This window comes from Amphiprion ocellaris, chromosome 17 (assembly GCF_022539595.1).
Source record: "Amphiprion ocellaris isolate individual 3 ecotype Okinawa chromosome 17, ASM2253959v1, whole genome shotgun sequence".
NCBI lineage: Eukaryota > Metazoa > Chordata > Actinopteri > Pomacentridae > Amphiprion > Amphiprion ocellaris.
This window is the reverse complement of record NC_072782.1, coordinates 250,003-269,157: the sequence shown is the minus strand read 5'-3', so window position 1 is coordinate 269,157 and position 19,155 is coordinate 250,003. Positions and strand designations below refer to the sequence as shown.

Sequence of the window (19,155 nt, the reverse complement as noted above, 5' to 3'; positions counted from 1 at the left end):
CATGGATAGAACATGTATGTGAGTATATGTAGTCATGTATAAAACATGTCTATATGTGAGTATATGTAATCATGGATAGAACATGTATGTGAGTATATGTAGTCATGGATAGAACATGTATGTGAGTATGTAATCATGGATAGAACATGTATGTGAGTATATGTAGTCATGGATAGAACATGTATGTGAGTATATGTAGTCATGGATAAAACATGTATGTGACTATATGTAGTCATGGATAGAACATGTATGTGAGTATATGTAGTCATGCATAGAACATGTATGTGAGTATATGTAGTCATGGATAGAATATGTATGTGAGTATATGTAGTCATGGATAGAACATGTATGTGAGTATATGTAGTCATGGATAGAACATGTATGTGAGTATATGTAATCATGGATAGAACATGTATGTGAGTATATGTAATCATGGATAGAACATGTATGTGAGTATATGTAGTCATGGATAGAACATGTATGTGAGTATATGTAGTTATGTGAGTATATGTAGTCATGGATAGAACATGTATGTGAGTATATGTAGTCATGGATAGAATATGTATGTGAGTATATGTAGTCATGGATAGAACATGTATGTGAGTATATGTAGTCATGGATAGAACATGTATGTGAGTATATATAGTCATGGATAGAATATGTATGTGAGTATATGTAGTCATGGATAGAACATGTATGTGAGTATATGTAGTCATGGATAGAACATGTATGTGAGTATATGTAATCATGGATAGAACATGTATGTGAGTATATGTGGTTATGTGAGTATATGTAGTCATGGATAGAACATGTATGTGAGTATATGTAGTCATGGATAGAATATGTATGTGACTATATGTAGTCATGGATAGAACATGTATGTGAGTATATGTAGTCATGGATAGAACATGTATGTGAGTATATGTAGTCATGGATAGAATATGTATGTGAGTATATGTAGTCATGGATAGAACATGTATGTGAGTATATGTAGTCATGGATAGAACATGTATGTGAGTATATGTAATCATGGATAGAACATGTATGTGAGTATATGTAATCATGGATAGAACATGTATGTGAGTATATGTAGTCATGGATAGAACATGTATGTGAGTATATGTAGTTATGTGAGTATATGTAGTCATGGATAGAACATGTATGTGAGTATATGTAGTCATGGATAGAATATGTATGTGACTATATGTAGTCATGGATAGAACATGTATGTGAGTATATGTAGTCATGGATAGAACATGTATGTGAGTATCTATAGTCATGGATAGAATATGTATGTGAGTATATGTAGTCATGGATAGAACATGTATGTGAGTATATGTCGTCATGGATAGAACATGTATGTGAGTATATGTAATCATGGATAGAACATGTATGTGAGTATATGTAGTTATGTGAGTATATGTAGTCATGGATAGAACATGTATGTGAGTATATGTAGTCATGGATAGAATATGTATGTGACTATATGTAGTCATGGATAGAACATGTATGTGAGTATATGTAGTCATGGATAGAACATGTATGTGAGTATATGTAGTCATGGATAGAATATGTATGTGAGTATATGTAGTCATGGATAGAATATGTATGTGAGTATATGTAGTCATGGATAGAACATGTATGTGAGTATATGTAGTCATGGATAGAACATGTATGTGAGTATATGTAGTCATGGATAGAATATGTATGTGAGTATATGTAGTCATGGATAGAACATGTATGTGAGTATATGTAGTCATGGATAGAACATGTATGTGAGTATATGTAATCATGGATAGAACATGTATGTGAGTATATGTAGTTATGTGAGTATATGTAGTCATGGATAGAACATGTATGTGAGTATATGTAGTCATGGATAGAACATGTCTGCATATACTGAAAACTTGCCTTCCACGCTAGTTTATTGTTCTTCAGCTAGAAAAGAGAGGAGAAACATGACTGTGGCTTTATTCTCCCAAAAAACAGATTCTTCTGAACCATGACAACCCAGGAACTACTGTTCATGTTTTGGTTAAACGTGACTAAAAGACCGGTTTAGTTTTTTTAAAAAAGATCGACATCAAGTGGAAGTTAGCTGTTGGTAGCCAACTTTAGCAACACCTAAAACTCAAATTACATCTTGACATTTCTCCGAGCTGCTGTTAATGTTTGTGAACTAGTGAGTAATTCATGCATTCAATATAATTAAACTTATTTTCATGTTTTAGCTGCAACTTAAAGAATATTTTCTCTCACAACTGAAGGGAAATAAGACAGATTTTTGCTGTTTTTAATATATTAATATTGTAGGCTTCAGTCATTTAATCTTTAAAATCTGTGCAATAAAGTAGATTAAACAATAGAATAAGATTCCAGGTTTAAGTTTTTTGTCTAATATCTAATTAGCATCTTTCCAGTCTGTACTTCATGAGCATTTTATAGCCTAAGAGAATCAAAGGAGAGACAGACTAAGTTCTAACATTCCACCTGTAGACCACACTGTCATCTGATCTCCATTAGATCACTACTGACTGCACACAAACTGATCTCAGAGGAGCTCAGATGTTTCAGTCTTTCACCTCCAGATGATTCCTAATCATATGACGGACAATAAAGAGTCCTGCAAATCCCAGATACGAAGCTAAAATCAATCAGGAACAAGTGATAATAAAACCCAGGAAAGTTATCATGACACACATAAACAACCATCAGTAGAAAATGCAGTTGTTCATAATGTTCTCCTGCAGCTCCTAATAATAAGTTGTGAGATACGATGGCTCTATATTCTGGTGTTTAGTTATACCATATATATATTATATTGTGGTGTTATGTTATATATTATATTATATTATATTATATTATATTATATTATATTATATTATATTATATTATATTATATTATATTATATTATATTATATTATATTATATTATATTTATTTTATAGTCTGGTCCAGTGAGGTGACTAAAATGGAATTACTGTTTCTTCATCTGTCAAAGATGGTTGAAAATTTTCAAACGATGAACGTTGTTGTGAAACACACTTTTCCTCTTTGATTCTTTTTGTGGAAAAAATGACACCAGAATGATGCAGCTGCTGTACTCTGAATAGATGATAGGTGGCGCTACACAACAACAATAACATGGACACACAGGTGTTCTGCTAGCCCAGGACTTCTAGAAGGAACTAGTTCAGATTCTACAGAAGGGTTGACTATGGAGGACTCTGAGGCTAGTCAAACATTCTAGTCTACCATCCAGATTACCCACCAGAGCCTTCTTCTCCTCCTCATCCTCAGCTACAACCTGCTGTCCAGCCAGAGGAAGATGGAAATAATCAACACAGCGCTCACTGCAGACCCTTAAACTGATTAAACTATGAAGACGTACAGATATCTGCCATGAACAGACAATCATGGAAACCTACCTCCTCTCCTGCCTCCTCCTCCTCCTCCTCCTCTTCCACCAGCTCATTTAGCTTTGATTGTAAAGTGAACACAACGGTTGAAACTTAAACTACAGAGCTACAGTCCTACAGTCAGTCAGAAATCACTAGAAACCACTTCACTACAGCTACAGTCAGTCAGAAATCACTAGAAACCACTTCACTACAGCTCCAGCAGCTCTGATACATGCAGAAGGTCACCACTGACAGGAGCTACTGATTATTATTGGATGAAGTCTCTAGTCTTTAAGGCTGAATCACTGCTGACTGAAGCTACATTTGGTAGCATCACATCACAGACTTGGCATCTGGATTCAAATGCAAGAGAACATTAAATCCTAATCAGTACTACTAGACACCTACTCCAGACGATCCAGACTACCTCTATGGTACGTACCCGAGCCTCCTCAGTTGCAATCTGACACATCAGAGACACAAACTCAGCTGCAGCACCAATAAACCCCTCACTGGTCTCTGCTGTTTATGGCTGAATCAGAGACGCTTAGCTCTTGAGTCTGTTTATGCTGTGAGTTAATAAACTGTCAGCTGATTACTCCAGTACGATGCAACAGATCAGCTGACATGTCCTCACATCTACACCTGTACACTCACCTGTTTAGCTCCCATCCATTCAAACATCTTCTCCAGCTGGATTCTTAACTGCTGTACGTTATTCATGAGAACACAGGGCTGCAAGACGACAGGAAAAGAGAAATGACCTGTTAGTAAACAGTACGATAGACAGGGTAGGAAGAACAAAAATACCAACGGGAACAACTCACAATCTTCTCCTTGTCGATATAAGAAGGAAAACTCTTGGTGAGGATAGCGCTGTACTGCAGGAGAACTTTGGTTATTGTCTGAAAAACGAAGAGGAACAAAACAAAGAAAGTATGTTAATATTCCTTCAGTTCTTTCTAAAGAAGCTGTTCAGAGTTTTTTGAGGGGATTGTATTACACTTTGGGGAAATGTGTCCAAAGAATCATTCCAACCATCTAATAAATATTCCAACGTGTCCCTTAATGGATTCTCTAACATGGAGGAAAATAAAACCAAAAACAGGCTGACGGTCCTTTCCCCAGCAGGGAAATACTACGTCCAGTTCTTTTTAATGAGGAACAATTAGGTTCCCTTTACAAGAGCTGCAAGATTTCCTCCAGACATCTCAGTGTTTTTTTAATGTTCTGCTGCTTTTAAGAAAAGATCGACAGTCATTATTCATTCTACAAATTTAGATCTAAACACACATTAACAATAACATCATTTAATAATGTGATGCAGTTAGAATCAGTTTAACTAGTTCAAGGTGTTACCTTGGAGAAGCGGCGGGTGTACTGAGCCGTGACGTCAGGATCAGGACATTCCAGTTTCTTGATGATCTCAAAGCTCTGGTTGAGCTGAGTGAAGATGTCCACCACAGAGCAGGAGAACAGAGCATGTTCAGAGGTCTGCTGGAACTGAGACGGCACAAAAACAGCAGATGTTAACAATAATCTAAATAAAACAGTAGATATTAACCATAATTTAAATAAAACAGCAGTTATTAACAATAATCTACATAAAACAGCACTCATTAACAATAATCTAAATAAAACTGCACTTATTAATAATAATCTAAATAAAACAGCAGTTATCAACAATAATCATACTCAAAACTACCACAGCAGGCGTGTAACATTCTATTAAAAACATCCGTCCTTATGCTGATGTGTGTGTGCTAATTTCATTTAATGCCCTTTTTATGACAACCCCATTGGCCATGTCAGGTTTTAAATTTCTTACTCCGTCTTTCTTGTCTCTCTCCAGAGCTCCATGCATGAACTCCATCGACACATCTTCATTTTCATCCAACCACTGAAGCACGAACTGTACAAACCATCTAAACAAAGAAAATAAAGATTAGCATGTATTTTCATATGACTCTGACCTTTTATTAGAGTTTTAATGATCCAATCAGATACCTGGGTTGGTGCTAATTAGTTGGAAGATCAAAGTTTTTTAAATCAGAAATGTTTTTCTTTCCTTTGAGTGAATAAGTCTCATGAACTTACGCTGGGTAGTCGGGAACTGCAGACTCAAATGCTGGCAGCTCCTTCACATATTCATTGTAGAGCCACTTGACCTTGAAGTGCAGATTCATGTAGTCTGTGCTTTTACACAACTGGTGCTTCTCGTGCTCTGCAGAAACACAAATAAAGCTGTGAGTTTTTGAATTGTCACTGGATTGATAACTTCGGCATCACGTTGGGGAAACAACACATAGAAATTTTCTGTAACTATAGATACAAATCCTCTATAACTCTATAAATCCTCTAGATTTACATCTATATCCTATAGATTTATATCTACAGGTACAGATTCTCTAACTCTCTCTAACTATAGATATCAATCCTCTAGAAGTTATAGAGGATTTATATCTATAGTCTCTGTGACTTTAGATATAAATCCTCTATAACTTCTAGAGGATTTCTGCAGGAGACTTCATATTTATAACAGAAACCCTGTGAAATCAACGTACCATCAAATTCCAGTACAGGAAGTGTAGCATAAAATGCTTTTAGGGGCATGATTCATACGATTTATAAGAAATAACAGGACATATCTACCTTAGCTGCTTAGATTTTAGACATTTTTTCTAAAAATGTCTCTCTGAAGTGTCCCAACTTTACAGAACAGATCCAACAGATGAATCTCTTAATTTCTAGAACATTCCTGTATGTATCGTAGAAAAATTAACGGTCACTTAAACAGCTTTTCTTGTTCATCCTTAGTACAGACAGATCACTTCTTAAAGCAATTAACAACGTTAGTCTCAGACAATAAAGTGAGTTTCTCTGCCAGTTAGTGTTTGTATTAAATTTCCTATTTCTCTTAGGTGCTGAGTGAGGAAACCTGTCTGGGAAAAACCAAGAAGAAACAGAAGGACCAGTTTGGACAGATGGAAGCATTAAAGCAACCAAAAGTGATATTGTTTGGTACATGTGGGCATTAAGTAGTATTTTAAGATGGTGTATAACAATATAAATCCACTCTTTAACCCTAAAATGAAGTCCTCTCTAAATGTACAGTCTCTAGTTATCCCCAGTTCAAATTCTAACCAGAAGTCATTTTAAAATATTCTCGCAAATAAATAATAATAAAACAAAAATAGGACTAATCCCAGTGTTTTCTTTGGGCATGTCCTCTGACAGTCTAAAACTCAACAAAGACAGAAGAACACACACTAATCCCATTTTGTGTTTGCTTGAAAGTGATGCTACTCGTTCTAAAAGTCAGGCTGGATGTATTTCCAGTGTTTATTCATCTTGACTCATTCTGCTGCAATGACTGCAACAGCCCTGATCCTGTATTAAACACTTAATTTACACACTGTACCTGCAGTTATACTTAAAGGAGCTCATTTAGCTGATATTCTGATACTTACACCTTTTAACAACCACCTCTCTTAAATCTCAAGTACTCTCTGCTTGCACCTCTGGAACCAAATCCTAGTACATCTCTGAACACAGTTTTAATGTCTTATTACATTAATTCTGATTAAAAATGAAGAGACACCCCTCCTGTATTGTTCTGTGAAGCAGATATCGATGGTCTCAGCAGAGGATTCATCTCGAGGACGAGGGCTTGAATAAGAGATAACATCCTCTGGGGACAGTAGTAGTCTATAGTAGAGGATCCTGGGACACATAAGCAGCTTTCAAACCCTCCATAATTATTATTTCTCGAACTTATTTAGTTCCATTCTATCAGTTCTCTCCCACAGTTTCTCTCTTCTTCTGGTCATTCATCTGAGCTTCTCATCTGTGTGTTCCTACCCTCTAATCCTCCAGTTTTCCTCCTTCTAATGTACCTTAACTATCGACCATAGCAGAATGTGGTTAAATATGACTCATGGACAGTAGATATGTCTCCTACCGTCCATAGCGTACTTCATGTCCTGAGCAAATAGTGTCCACATGACCTCTGCTGACACTTTCCCAACATTCAGTTCTTGAGGGAATCTGAGAGAGAGAAGATCACTTTCGATAAAAGTGATTTTAGCACCGACATAAAGTCTTCTGAACATCTGGGTTTATTTCCTGCTAGTTTGAGATGATTAAGGTCCTGTAATTGAATTACTGACTGGTTGAGCACAGGTCCGTAGGAGTTCCCGTCTTCTTCAATGATGGAGACGATGAGCATGATGAGTTTGGGCCAGAAGTCCAAGTTCTTGATGCTTGGACCCTGTTCCTCCAACGGGAGTTCGTCCTTGTTCTGGATGAGAAAAATGACATCATTGTTAACTCCAACGCCTCCATTGGCTCAGAGGATTATTTAAGTAAAGAAAAGCACTGCTACCTATTATTTATCCAGTACTTTGACCTGTCCAGTGCTACATTAATGTACCCTACAGACTCTAGATGTTTGGGACTCACCATCTCCAGAGGGTGGTACTGTCTGCTGTACAGCTCATAGCAGTTGTTGAAGATGTAGTCATATGTAGAGTTCAGGCAGGCTTTGACACAGTCCTTCACAACCTGGCTGGCTCTGGGTGGAGACGGGATCTCCTGGACCTTCAAACCAGACGGAGATCATGAAAAATCAGCTGATAACCATCATATCCACCAATGATTGAAGAGGGTCATAAAGAATACAGTGAATGTTTTACTTAGAGGTCACAGTCCTTGAATAGCTGCTAATCTGGTTTATTGTTTATTATGTATCATGTATTTGTCCTGTAGAACTCTTAAATCTTGGATGGCTGCTACCTGGGCCAGGTCTCTCTGATCTCAATGGGACTTCCTGTTTAAATAAAGCTAAATAAATGATACCAGGAACTACAGCGTAAAGACAGATACAGTTAATTCTGTTAGATACCTTCATCCTGAAGAAGGTGATGCTGGTTAGAAGGTCCACAGTGGATTTCAGATCTTGCAGACGATCCTTGTTGCTGGCGGGGAAGTGGTTCTACAGAGTTTATAAATGAATTAAATACAGTTAATGATTGTAACCCATGTATAGAATATAAAGGTTCAGACAGCACTGAGATTTTAGGCTTTCTACACATTTTAAAACAAGTTCTACAGCTCAGACAACCATTCACTAATCAGACAATATTAGCAACATAAAAAATAAATAATGTAGACATTTATAAACAAGACATTACAGGCATAATAATAATATATATCCTATAATAACCCTATGATATCAAACCTTTTGTGAGAACAGTGCCAGTCAGTAAAGGCTGTGATATTCGTGATAATCTTACCCTATAAGTTGAAAGGTCAATGCGTAGGGAGTTGTGTAACTGGTCTAACAGCTTGACAAAGCGTTCTTTCTGTAAAGAAAAGACAGAAGAAATGAAGTGGGACTATTCATTTGTTCACGTCTGAATTAAGAAAGAAAACAAAGATAGGAAAAGAGAAGCATCTCCATGTGAGTAGAGATCAGATGTAAAGAACAGGCCAGACTAAAAATACAACATTTTAATGGTCTAGTTTTTTTAACACACACCCCAAAGTTTGAAGCGGCGAAGCGGTCGGAGGCAGACACGTTGTTGGAGGCGGTTGTTCGGGCGTAGAAGGCATTGATGTTGGCCAGCAGGCTGCTCATCACAGCAGGAACTCCAGGACACATGTACTTGGAGGACAGACAGGCAAAGTGTCTGGAAGGAGATCAGAAACAAAGTTTGGTTCAGAAGCGGGTTCCTCCTCTTCCTCAGTCTGGACCTGCTGACTGCCACTACAGCTTTTCATTATCGGCTATAAAAGGGTTGGAAAAACTAAGTCAGTGTGATTCCGAGCTTCTGTTTGGACAGCCGGTGTCTTCTCAAGGATCTTGTTTTCACCTAATGATCCCCGTTAGAAATGTCATCCCTCCTGCTATCAGCTACCTGTCCTGTTCAGGATGAAGGACAGCCCATTGGAGTGAATGATGGCCCAGCGAACAGACATCTGTATGGATCATGACATTTCATGGAGACCATTTATATCTGATTTTAATTTATCTGAAGGCCAACAGGGAATGACAACAGCCCTAAGAGGCAGAGAGACATGAGGAGGAACAGGGAGGGGATGAAGGTAGAGAGATAGAGGATGAAGATCTACCAAACATTCTGACAGGTAGAGGATGAAGATCTACCAAACATTCTGACAGCTAGAGGATGAAGATCTACCAAACATTCTGACAGGTATGGATAGAGGGATGGAGCTCAGACTCACGTCATGGCCTGGTAGATGGACTCGATCCCATAGCGCATGGCGAACTCGTCCACTATTTCCTGTGGAACATCATCAAAGTAGACTTTCCATGAATCGTCTCCGCGAGCCTCTGGGATCTTCACCGCCCCCTGACCGAGAACGTCTGTAGTGTGGTGGAACAGGTTCTGCAGCGGACACAAATAATGAATTACTGCAGCTGAAGTGTTTAGTCCAGTGGATGGAGAGATGAAAGTAGTTTCTGAATCAGATTGATGCTCAGTAGAATTTCATCATCATGTGTGACGGTATGGAGGGGTTTGGGCTTTTCTGATTATGGGATCGTCTGCTTTAAGCCTGATTCAGAATTTGATTTGGATAAGTCCTTCAGGGAAAAGGTGGAATTATGTAATAGGAAGGTTCTAATCCTGTCTATCAGTGACATCTGCAGACAATCTGTGCTTCACATTACAGCAGCTGATAGGACTTATTCCAACAGTGTCATGAACCTTCTGTCTGCTGAAACCTCTGAACATATGCAGGTTATTAATAATCAGATACCTCATGTAAACAGGTGTACTGGATGTGATATGGAGCCACTTTCTCCTCTCCTTTAATCTCCACGTTGATGTGAAGACGAATGGCCCCCGATACAGCCGATTTATCCGTCCTCTTCTCTGTAATAAAACACAAACAGTCACACCAACATGCATCTGCAGCTCCCTGATTCATAACTCTGGTCCTCATGAAGCCCAGGTCTGTTAATTACACACTATTAGCATGGCAGCTCTATTCAGGGGTTCGTTTCTACTCTCTGATGGCAGAGCAGCGCTAATAGAAGTCCTCCAGCTGATACTGTATGGATCTACATCTGATCACCAGAGACACTTGAGCTGGAGCTTCTCTGGAGGTGGAGGGCTTGGTGCCTCAGCCCTGCTATTTGCCCTGACAGGGGCATCATTAGGGGTAATTTGTACATGTCGGTACAGCGGTCGATTTCCGACTGGAGTGCTGCGACTTGATAATCACATATCAGGAGGAGAAAAAAGGAAGAGTAAAGGAGGAAGGCAGGCTTGGAAGAAGACAGATACAGAGGACAAAACGTGTTTTAAATGGAATACTACACTACTTATTAATTTACTCTCAGATTCTAATCACTAATGACTCCAAACCAAATGAACATTTTCAGATGAAGGAATATTAATTGGAGCACTCTGATCTCCCAGTTTAAGAGGAACAACAGTAGATTTATTGGCAGATTCATACTCACTGACATGCTGCTGCGATGGAGGATTTATTACTGCTGTGGTGAAGTCAATATTAGCACTTTAATCAAGTACAGACCAGAGATGTGCAAAGAAGTCAACGCCTTACTCTTAGATACGACTTTGATAGCAAATAAAAACTTTTAAAGGCAGAGATGAAACCAATATGAAGAGATACAACAATAGGAATTCAGAAATATGATCCAAAAGATAATGTATTTTGTCTGCAGGATCTGGAAGTGATTTTATCCTGAGAGGTGCTAATACTAAACGTATTCAGGCTGTAGATCAAACAGCACCAGGACCGGCTAAATGTTCGTATTCAGGCGTCATCCTTATAAAATGATCTTTACATGCTGGGGAACAGGAATGAGGATTAGCATGAAACACTTTATTTCCTAAAATGAGTCCAACTATCAGCTTGTTGGTGGGACCTGTATTATCATGTTAACTAGTTCAGGCCTTGGAGCAGCTCCATGATGGTGTATAAAGAGCTGCTAAAGGCAGAAAACATTAGACTGATGAGATTCAAACACACCACTGAGTAGACGTCTGGAAAAGAGAACTCTTAGCACCAGGAACATACAGAAGTAGAATTAATGGAACAAACAAACGTATCAGGTTGTTGTAGAGGAAGCATTAGATCACAAGCCTCAGGTAAAACAATTATGGGAACATCACCTGTAGCTCCACGACTAAATATCTTAACATTTATTTATTTATTTATCTATTTAACCTTTATTTTACCAGATAAGTTAGTTGACAACTTGTTCTCATCTTCGATAACAACCTGGTGAAGATGCAGCATACAACAAGATGAACAACAGGTTACATATACAGCAAATCAGACAGTATTACAAAAACAAAATACACAAAGACTTTTAAAAATAGAAAGGCTAAAAAGAACTGTTAAAAATAGAGGCCAAAAAACGGCTAAAAACAGGTGCAGTGGTCCTGAAGCGTTTCTCTAGCTGAGTTTTTAAATGACAAGAGTGATATTTATGAGGAGAGTTTTAGGGACTTTTGTAGAGAGTTCCAGTAGTTACCAGCAGAAAACTGAAATGAGGATCGATCAAGAGTGGTAGGAACTTTGGGGATGAGGAGGTGAATGAATCTGTTGGAACGAAGATAATGGAACAGATCTCCTGTTGACTGACAGAAATAAAACTACAGTAATTATACCAAAATCTCCAGGTATAAACTGATGGTAGTTTGTTGTGTAACCTCATTTAGTTAAGTGTCTAGCATCAAAAAGCACAAAAATAAAACCATGTTCCATTGTTCTCCTCATACACTGAATATAGACTTCCTGTAGTCTACCATGAAGACAGCATACTGACCCAGATTGTACCAGACATCCATTTCTCCACTCAGTGTTCGAACTTCAATGATGCTCTGGCCGAGGAAATCATCCGACTCCCTCTTCAGACGCTGCTTCACCCTGGACTTGATGTCGTCGTCTTCGTCCCAAACGCGAACTTTGATTCGATCTGAGGTATTGTGGCACTCACTAACGGAAGCAAAGGGATGGAAAAAAGAAATGTGAAGTAAATCATACAAGATAACAGGAGGTTATGATATTCATGGAGCAGAACAGAAGAGTTGGTGCTGAATGGAGAAGATCAACACTGTTCGAAAAAAGTTGTTCATTTTATAACTCAGATGTTTTCCAGACTTACAAGTGGAACTTCTCCTCCCAGACTGGATTGAGGTTTCCATAAATGGTCTTGGTTCTCTTCTTGGTTCTTCCCACCTGGACAGTGACATACGGATCACTGGATCCTGTCTTGTCTTTGGCCTGAAGCCCTTGAGCACAAACAACTAACGGGTGGCAGAGAAACAAAGACATCAGGAACAATCAATAATCATGAGTTTAACAGACTAATGTTGAGGACAGACACTGAGATAGGATTGATGTTGAGGAGAGGTGTTGAGGAGAGATGCTGAGGTTGAACCTGTGATGGTGATCTTGGCCGACCACCCGGAGGTCCCGTCCAACACACTCTGTTTGGTGATCTTGAGGTGCTGGGCATGAACAGTTTTACTGATGACAAACACTTCCCTGATGAGCTCAAAGATTTCCGGTTTGTTTCTTTCCCTGATCTTCATCCTATCCTTCATAGCCATGATGATATTTTGAGTTCTGTCTTCAGCTCCATGCTTAGAGCTTTTCTCCGCAGCACCTAAATAAAAATGTGAACAGATTCAGTTTATAATGAAGTCACAGAATGACGTCGTCTCTTTGGTTGTAGCTGAAATGAAAAGTTAAAGCTTGTCAATAACATTTCTGACAGCAACAACCATTCATGAACCGTTTCCTGAACATTTTTTGGATGATACTCACGCTGTAGACAGTCGGCATTCAGCAGCTCTTGGCACTTTTCGTGGCACTTTACCCCACATTCAGAGCAACGCATGCCTTGGCGAGCAATTCCCCACAGCAGTCCCTCACACTCATAGCAGTACGTAGGTGTCGTGGCCGTCCACACCTCAAAGTTATGGGGTGTAGTGCAAGATATGGGGTAGATGAGAGCCTGCAGGGTCTTCTTGTACACGTGGTTCTTCTGCAGAGGGAATAAATTTTGGTATTCATGCGGGGAATTCTTCATTCAGGAATAGGAAGACCAACAAAAAGCTACAAATACTACAAGAGTTCTACTCACCAGCTCCTCGTCCTTGATGGAGGATCGTGCTGCCATTGCAGATGCGATTCCTGCCTTCCTGGCTTGGACAAGGGACTGAACAACAGGTAAGAAATGAAGATTTAGTCAGGTTTGCATTTGTTAAACACATAAGACCAACCCACAACCAAGCAAACTGCCAAAATATTAGTATAACAGAAGGTTAATTTGGTTAAAAGGAGGCGGGGTTGGATATAAGGTGGTTGGTAAGGTTAGCAAAGTTTATCTTCTTTATGGGTGAATTCTTACCAAAGGATCAGAAAACCCAGATGAGTATTATTAGTTTTTGAAACTGGGGAAGAGACGGTTACTAAAAGGACAAAGTTAGACCAACACTATAGGACTAACATGACTGTTAGTAGCGTTTTTTACCCATGCGCTTATCATTTTGATCATTCATCTGTTAACAGCTCAACAAATGAGGAAAAAATGTCAACTAAAAAGTGGGGGAAGGATTTGTTGATTGTATATTATACTGATAATATCAAGTAGGAAGAAAAGCTACCCATGCCCAAGAAGAAGCATGCAGATATTTTCATTTGTGTATAATCAGAGACCAACATGCCGTAGATGTCCATGTTTGAGGTAAATTCGGTTCTATTTGTCCTACTTGATATTGTGTACTTTAGTAGAGCTGGGTTCTATGACTTACCATAGCCTGACCAAGGAGAGTGAATGCATTCAAGAAAGTTGTGGAGAATAGTTTTGGGTTTAAGGGAGGAGGGAGAGAGAAATTAGCAATCTGTTTTCATATCTGTCTCCATGTGTTGATAACAACCTAATCCCAAATTCAGCTTCAAGATAAAATAGCAACTGAAACTTATCTGGTGGTTTAACAAATAGAAAGACAGGTACTCACAGAGAAATAACAGAACAAACAGGATGTGACAAACAGTTTATGTATGTTTTTAGTACTGACCACATCGCTGACCAATGGGATGGGCTTCTTTTTACGCAGGTCGGGCATGCTGTCAATCCCATACAGTCCAGATGTGCCGCTACGCATCAACGAGAGTGTAAAGGTCAATTTAAAGGCCTTATAAGCAATCATATAGCAGTGAATTTCCACTGAAACACAAAATGGTCACACAAGTGTAGTCTCTCTCCAACTGCAGAGCTTCATTTATAGAAAAAAACACCAGTACAGCACTAAAATGGCATAAAGCAAACCAAATCTAAGAGTTAACTATGACTTACCCTGGTTCAGCCCAGGCCTGTCGAGCACCAGGTTCCTCATCTCGGACCTTTAGAAGTTCAGATATGAGAAGTCAGGATGGTGACTTACACATGTTTAACAATGCTATGAGGAGAGTGGAGTAACGGAAACACAGCTGGTTGAGTTTCACCTCTCTGATGCCACAGAACATGCAAAGTCAAATAATAATAATAATAATAATAATAATAATAATAATAATAATAATAATAATAATAATAATAATAATAATAATAAAACAACAAATGATTAAATCTTTAAAGGACACTTCCAATAAAAGCTGGACCACTCTTTAATTGTGCACATTATGTGAAATGAAATGGTGGACTAAGATTACAGTCTGAAGATACAAACCCACAGAATATGTTTTTTAAGAAAGTTTCATTAGGACACTGCAGATAACTTGGAATAAGCAGATTTAAGCAAACCTGTGAAATAATTCTATAAAACCACTGAAGCTGTGACTAGCTGACCCCACATGAACATAACGTCTCACTTCTTCCTCAGAGCTTTTCATCAGTGTCTGAGCATTGATCTGAGAGGAGAGATCCCTCTGGTTCACCCAGTTTTGATAGTTTGAAAAACTTCTGGTGGAAACACAAAGCAGCTGCACTACAAACAAGAATTATTAACTATTAAATATACAGAAGAACTGAAGAGATGGGACTAACGTCTTTCCCAGAATTACAAAACTGAGTTTCAATAAATATTGCAGTAATCTGTATTACTGTAATTTATGCATTAAGTGTGTTCGGAGTGCAGACAACCATTCTGGTGACAAAGACGATAAATCCTGTTAATGAGTGGAAAAATGATCACAGTCATCCCACAAAACACAAAATCAAACCAACAGAAAAACAACGGCAGCTTAAACATGGAGCTAACATTATATAGGAATACATATATTATATATTAGTAACCTGATTATCTTCTCTCCCAAACTCTGCAGAGAAAAAAAATGACAGAAGAATTAGAAATCATGTAGAGAAACTGGAACTGAGCAAAAATAAACAGAGCAGGTTTGAAGAGACAAAAACAATTCCACTAATGATATATGATATTTACTACACTAAATTAGATCTACTAATGATATATGATATATACTACACTAAATTAGATCTACTAATGATATATGATATGTAGTACACTAAATTAGATCCACTAATGATATATGATATGTAGTACACTAAATTAGATCTACTAATGATATATGATATATACTACACTAAATTAGATCTACTAATGATATATGATATGTAGTACACTAAATTAGATCTACTAATGATATATACACTAAATTAGATATTTTAATGATATATGATATGTAGTACACTAAATTAGATCTACTAATGATATATGATATGTAGTACACTAAATTAGATCAACTAATGATATATAGTACACTAAATTAGATCTACTAATGATATATGATATGTAGTACACTAAATTAGATCAACTAATGATATATGATATGTAGTACACTAAATTAGATCCACTAATGATATATGATATGTACTACACTAAATTAGATCTACTAATGATATATGATATGTAGTACACTAAATTAGATCAACTAATGATATATGATATGTAGTACACTAAATTAGATCTACTAATGATATATGATATGTAGTACACTAAAATAGATCTACTAATGATATATATTACACTAAATTAGATCTATTAATGATATATGATATATACTACACTAAATGAAATCTACTAATGATATATACACTAATTTAGATCTATTAATGATATATGATGTGTAGTACACTAAATTAGATCACTAACGATATATACTGAACTAAATTAGATCTACTATTGATATATGATATATACTACACTAAATTAGATTTACTAATGATATATGATATATACTACACTAAATTAGATCTATTAATGATATATTATATATATACTACACTAAATTAAATCTACTATTGATATATGATATATACTACACTAAATTAGATCTACTAATTATTTATATGATATGTAGTACACTAAATTAGATCTACTAATGATATATGCACTAAATTAGATCTATTAATGATATATGATATGTAGTACACTAAATTAGATCTACTAATGATATATAGTACACTAAATTAGATCTATTAATGATATATGATATATACTAAACTAAATTAGATCTACTATTGATATATGATATATACTACACTAAATTAGATCTACTAATGATATATGATATATACTACACTAAATTAGATCTACTAATGATATATGATATGTAGTACACTAAATTAGATCTTTTAATGATATATGATATGTAGTACACTACATTAGATCTACTAATGATATATGATATGTAGTACACTAAATTAGATCAACTAATGATATATGATATGTAGTACACTAAATTAGATCTACTAATGATATATGATATGTAGTACACTAAATTAGATCAACTAATGATATATGATATGTAGTACACTAAATTAGATCCACTAATGATATATGATATGTACTACACTAAATTAGATCTACTAATGATATATGATATGTAGTACACTAAATTAGATCAACTAATGATATATGATATGTAGTACACTAAATTAGATATACTAATGATATATGATATGTAATACACTAAATTAGATCTATTAGTGATATATAGTACACTAAATTACATATATTAATGATATATAATATATAGTACACTAAATTAGATCTAATATTGATATATGATATATACGACACTAAATTAGATCTATTAATGATATATGATATATACTACACTAAATTAGATCTACTATTGATATATGATATATACTACACTAAATTAGATCTAATAATGATATATACACTAAATTAGATCGATTAATGATATATGATATGTAGTACACTAAAATAGATCTACTAATGATATATATTACACTAAATTAGATATATTAATGATATATGATATATACTACACTAAATGAGATCTACTAATGATATATGATATATAGTACACTAAATTAGATCTACTATTGATATATGATATATACTACACTAAACTAGATCTACTAATGATATATGATATATACAACACTCAATTAGATCTACTAATGATATATGATATATACTACACAAAATTAGATCTATTAATGATATATGATATATAGTACACTAAATTAGATCTACTAATGATATATACACTCATTTAGATCTATTAATGATATATGATATGTAGTACACTAAATTAGATCACTAACGATATATACTACACTAAATTAGATCTACTATTGATATATGATATATACTACACTAAATTAGATCTACTAATGATATATGATATATACTACAATAAATTAGATCTATTAATGATATATTATATATACTACACTAAATTAAATCTACTATTGATATATGATATATACTACACTAAATTAGATCTATTAATGATATATAATATGTAGTACACTAAATTAGATCTACTAATGATATATAGTACACTAAATTAGATCTATTAATGATATATGATATATACTAAACTAAATTAGATCTACTATTGATGTATGATATATACTACACTAAATTAGATCTACTAATGATATATACTACACTAAATTAGATCTGCTAATGATATATACAATAAATTAGATCTATTAATGATATATGATATATACTACACTAAATTAGATCTACTAATGATATATAGTACACTAAATTAGATCTATTAATGATATATAATATATAGTACACTAACTTAGATCTACTAATGATATATGATATATACGACAATAAATTAGATCTATTAATGATTTATGATATATAGTACACTAAATTAGATCTATTAGTGATATATGATATGTAGTACACTAAATTAGATCTATTAGTGATATATGATATGTAGTACACTAAATTAGATCGACTAATGATATGTGATATATATACTACCCTAAATTAGATCTACTAATGATATGTGATGTGTAGTACACTAAATTAGATCTACTATTGATATATGATATATACGACACTAAATTAGATCTATTAACGATATATGATATATACTACACTAAATTAGATCTACTATTGATATATGATATATACTACATTAAATTCGATCTACTAATGATATATGATATATACTACACTAAATTACATCTACCAATGATATATACACTAAATTACATCTGTTAATGATATATGATATGTAGTACACTAAATTAGATCTACTAATGATATATAATATATATTACACTAAATTAGATCTACTAATGATATATACACTAAATTAGATCTATTAATGATATATATGTAGTACACTAAATTAGATCTACTAATCATATATGATATATAGTACACTAAATTAGATCTATTAATGATATATAATATATAGTACACTAAATTACATCTATTAATGA

General features: G+C 35.4%; 1 protein-coding gene across 12 annotated transcripts in view; it reads right to left on the bottom strand.

Moving 5' to 3' along the window:
• The window catches only part of LOC111573549 (protein unc-13 homolog B-like), an 81,660-nt gene that overhangs the window by 8,726 nt on the left and 53,779 nt on the right, over positions 1 to 19,155 (bottom strand). For 7 of the 12 annotated variants that reach the window (XM_055019138.1, XM_055019135.1, XM_055019134.1 and 4 more), the window contains 23 exons: positions 14,767 to 14,813; positions 14,489 to 14,567; positions 13,552 to 13,626; positions 13,233 to 13,452; positions 12,844 to 13,071; positions 12,568 to 12,709; positions 12,229 to 12,398; positions 10,185 to 10,300; positions 9,648 to 9,811; positions 8,941 to 9,091; positions 8,696 to 8,764; positions 8,305 to 8,394; positions 7,863 to 8,000; positions 7,571 to 7,701; positions 7,363 to 7,448; positions 5,499 to 5,625; positions 5,230 to 5,326; positions 4,761 to 4,904; positions 4,229 to 4,306; positions 4,059 to 4,136; positions 3,844 to 3,864; positions 3,429 to 3,479; positions 3,272 to 3,310 (listed from right to left, as the gene is read on the bottom strand). In XM_055019138.1, coding sequence (XP_054875113.1) covers positions 3,272 to 3,310; positions 3,429 to 3,479; positions 3,844 to 3,864; positions 4,059 to 4,136; positions 4,229 to 4,306; positions 4,761 to 4,904; positions 5,230 to 5,326; positions 5,499 to 5,625; positions 7,363 to 7,448; positions 7,571 to 7,701; positions 7,863 to 8,000; positions 8,305 to 8,394; positions 8,696 to 8,764; positions 8,941 to 9,091; positions 9,648 to 9,811; positions 10,185 to 10,300; positions 12,229 to 12,398; positions 12,568 to 12,709; positions 12,844 to 13,071; positions 13,233 to 13,452; positions 13,552 to 13,626; positions 14,489 to 14,567; positions 14,767 to 14,813 — 2,541 coding nt within the window. Of the gene's footprint in view, positions 1 to 1,911; positions 1,939 to 3,271; positions 3,311 to 3,428; positions 3,480 to 3,843; positions 3,865 to 4,058; positions 4,137 to 4,228; positions 4,307 to 4,760; positions 4,905 to 5,229; positions 5,327 to 5,498; positions 5,626 to 7,362; positions 7,449 to 7,570; positions 7,702 to 7,862; positions 8,001 to 8,304; positions 8,395 to 8,695; positions 8,765 to 8,940; positions 9,092 to 9,647; positions 9,812 to 10,184; positions 10,301 to 12,228; positions 12,399 to 12,567; positions 12,710 to 12,843; positions 13,072 to 13,232; positions 13,453 to 13,551; positions 13,627 to 14,488; positions 14,568 to 14,766; positions 14,814 to 15,702; positions 15,726 to 19,155 lie in introns of all 12 variants that reach the window. The other 5 variants (XM_055019141.1, XM_055019140.1, XM_055019142.1 and 2 more) reach the window with 4 other exon arrangements.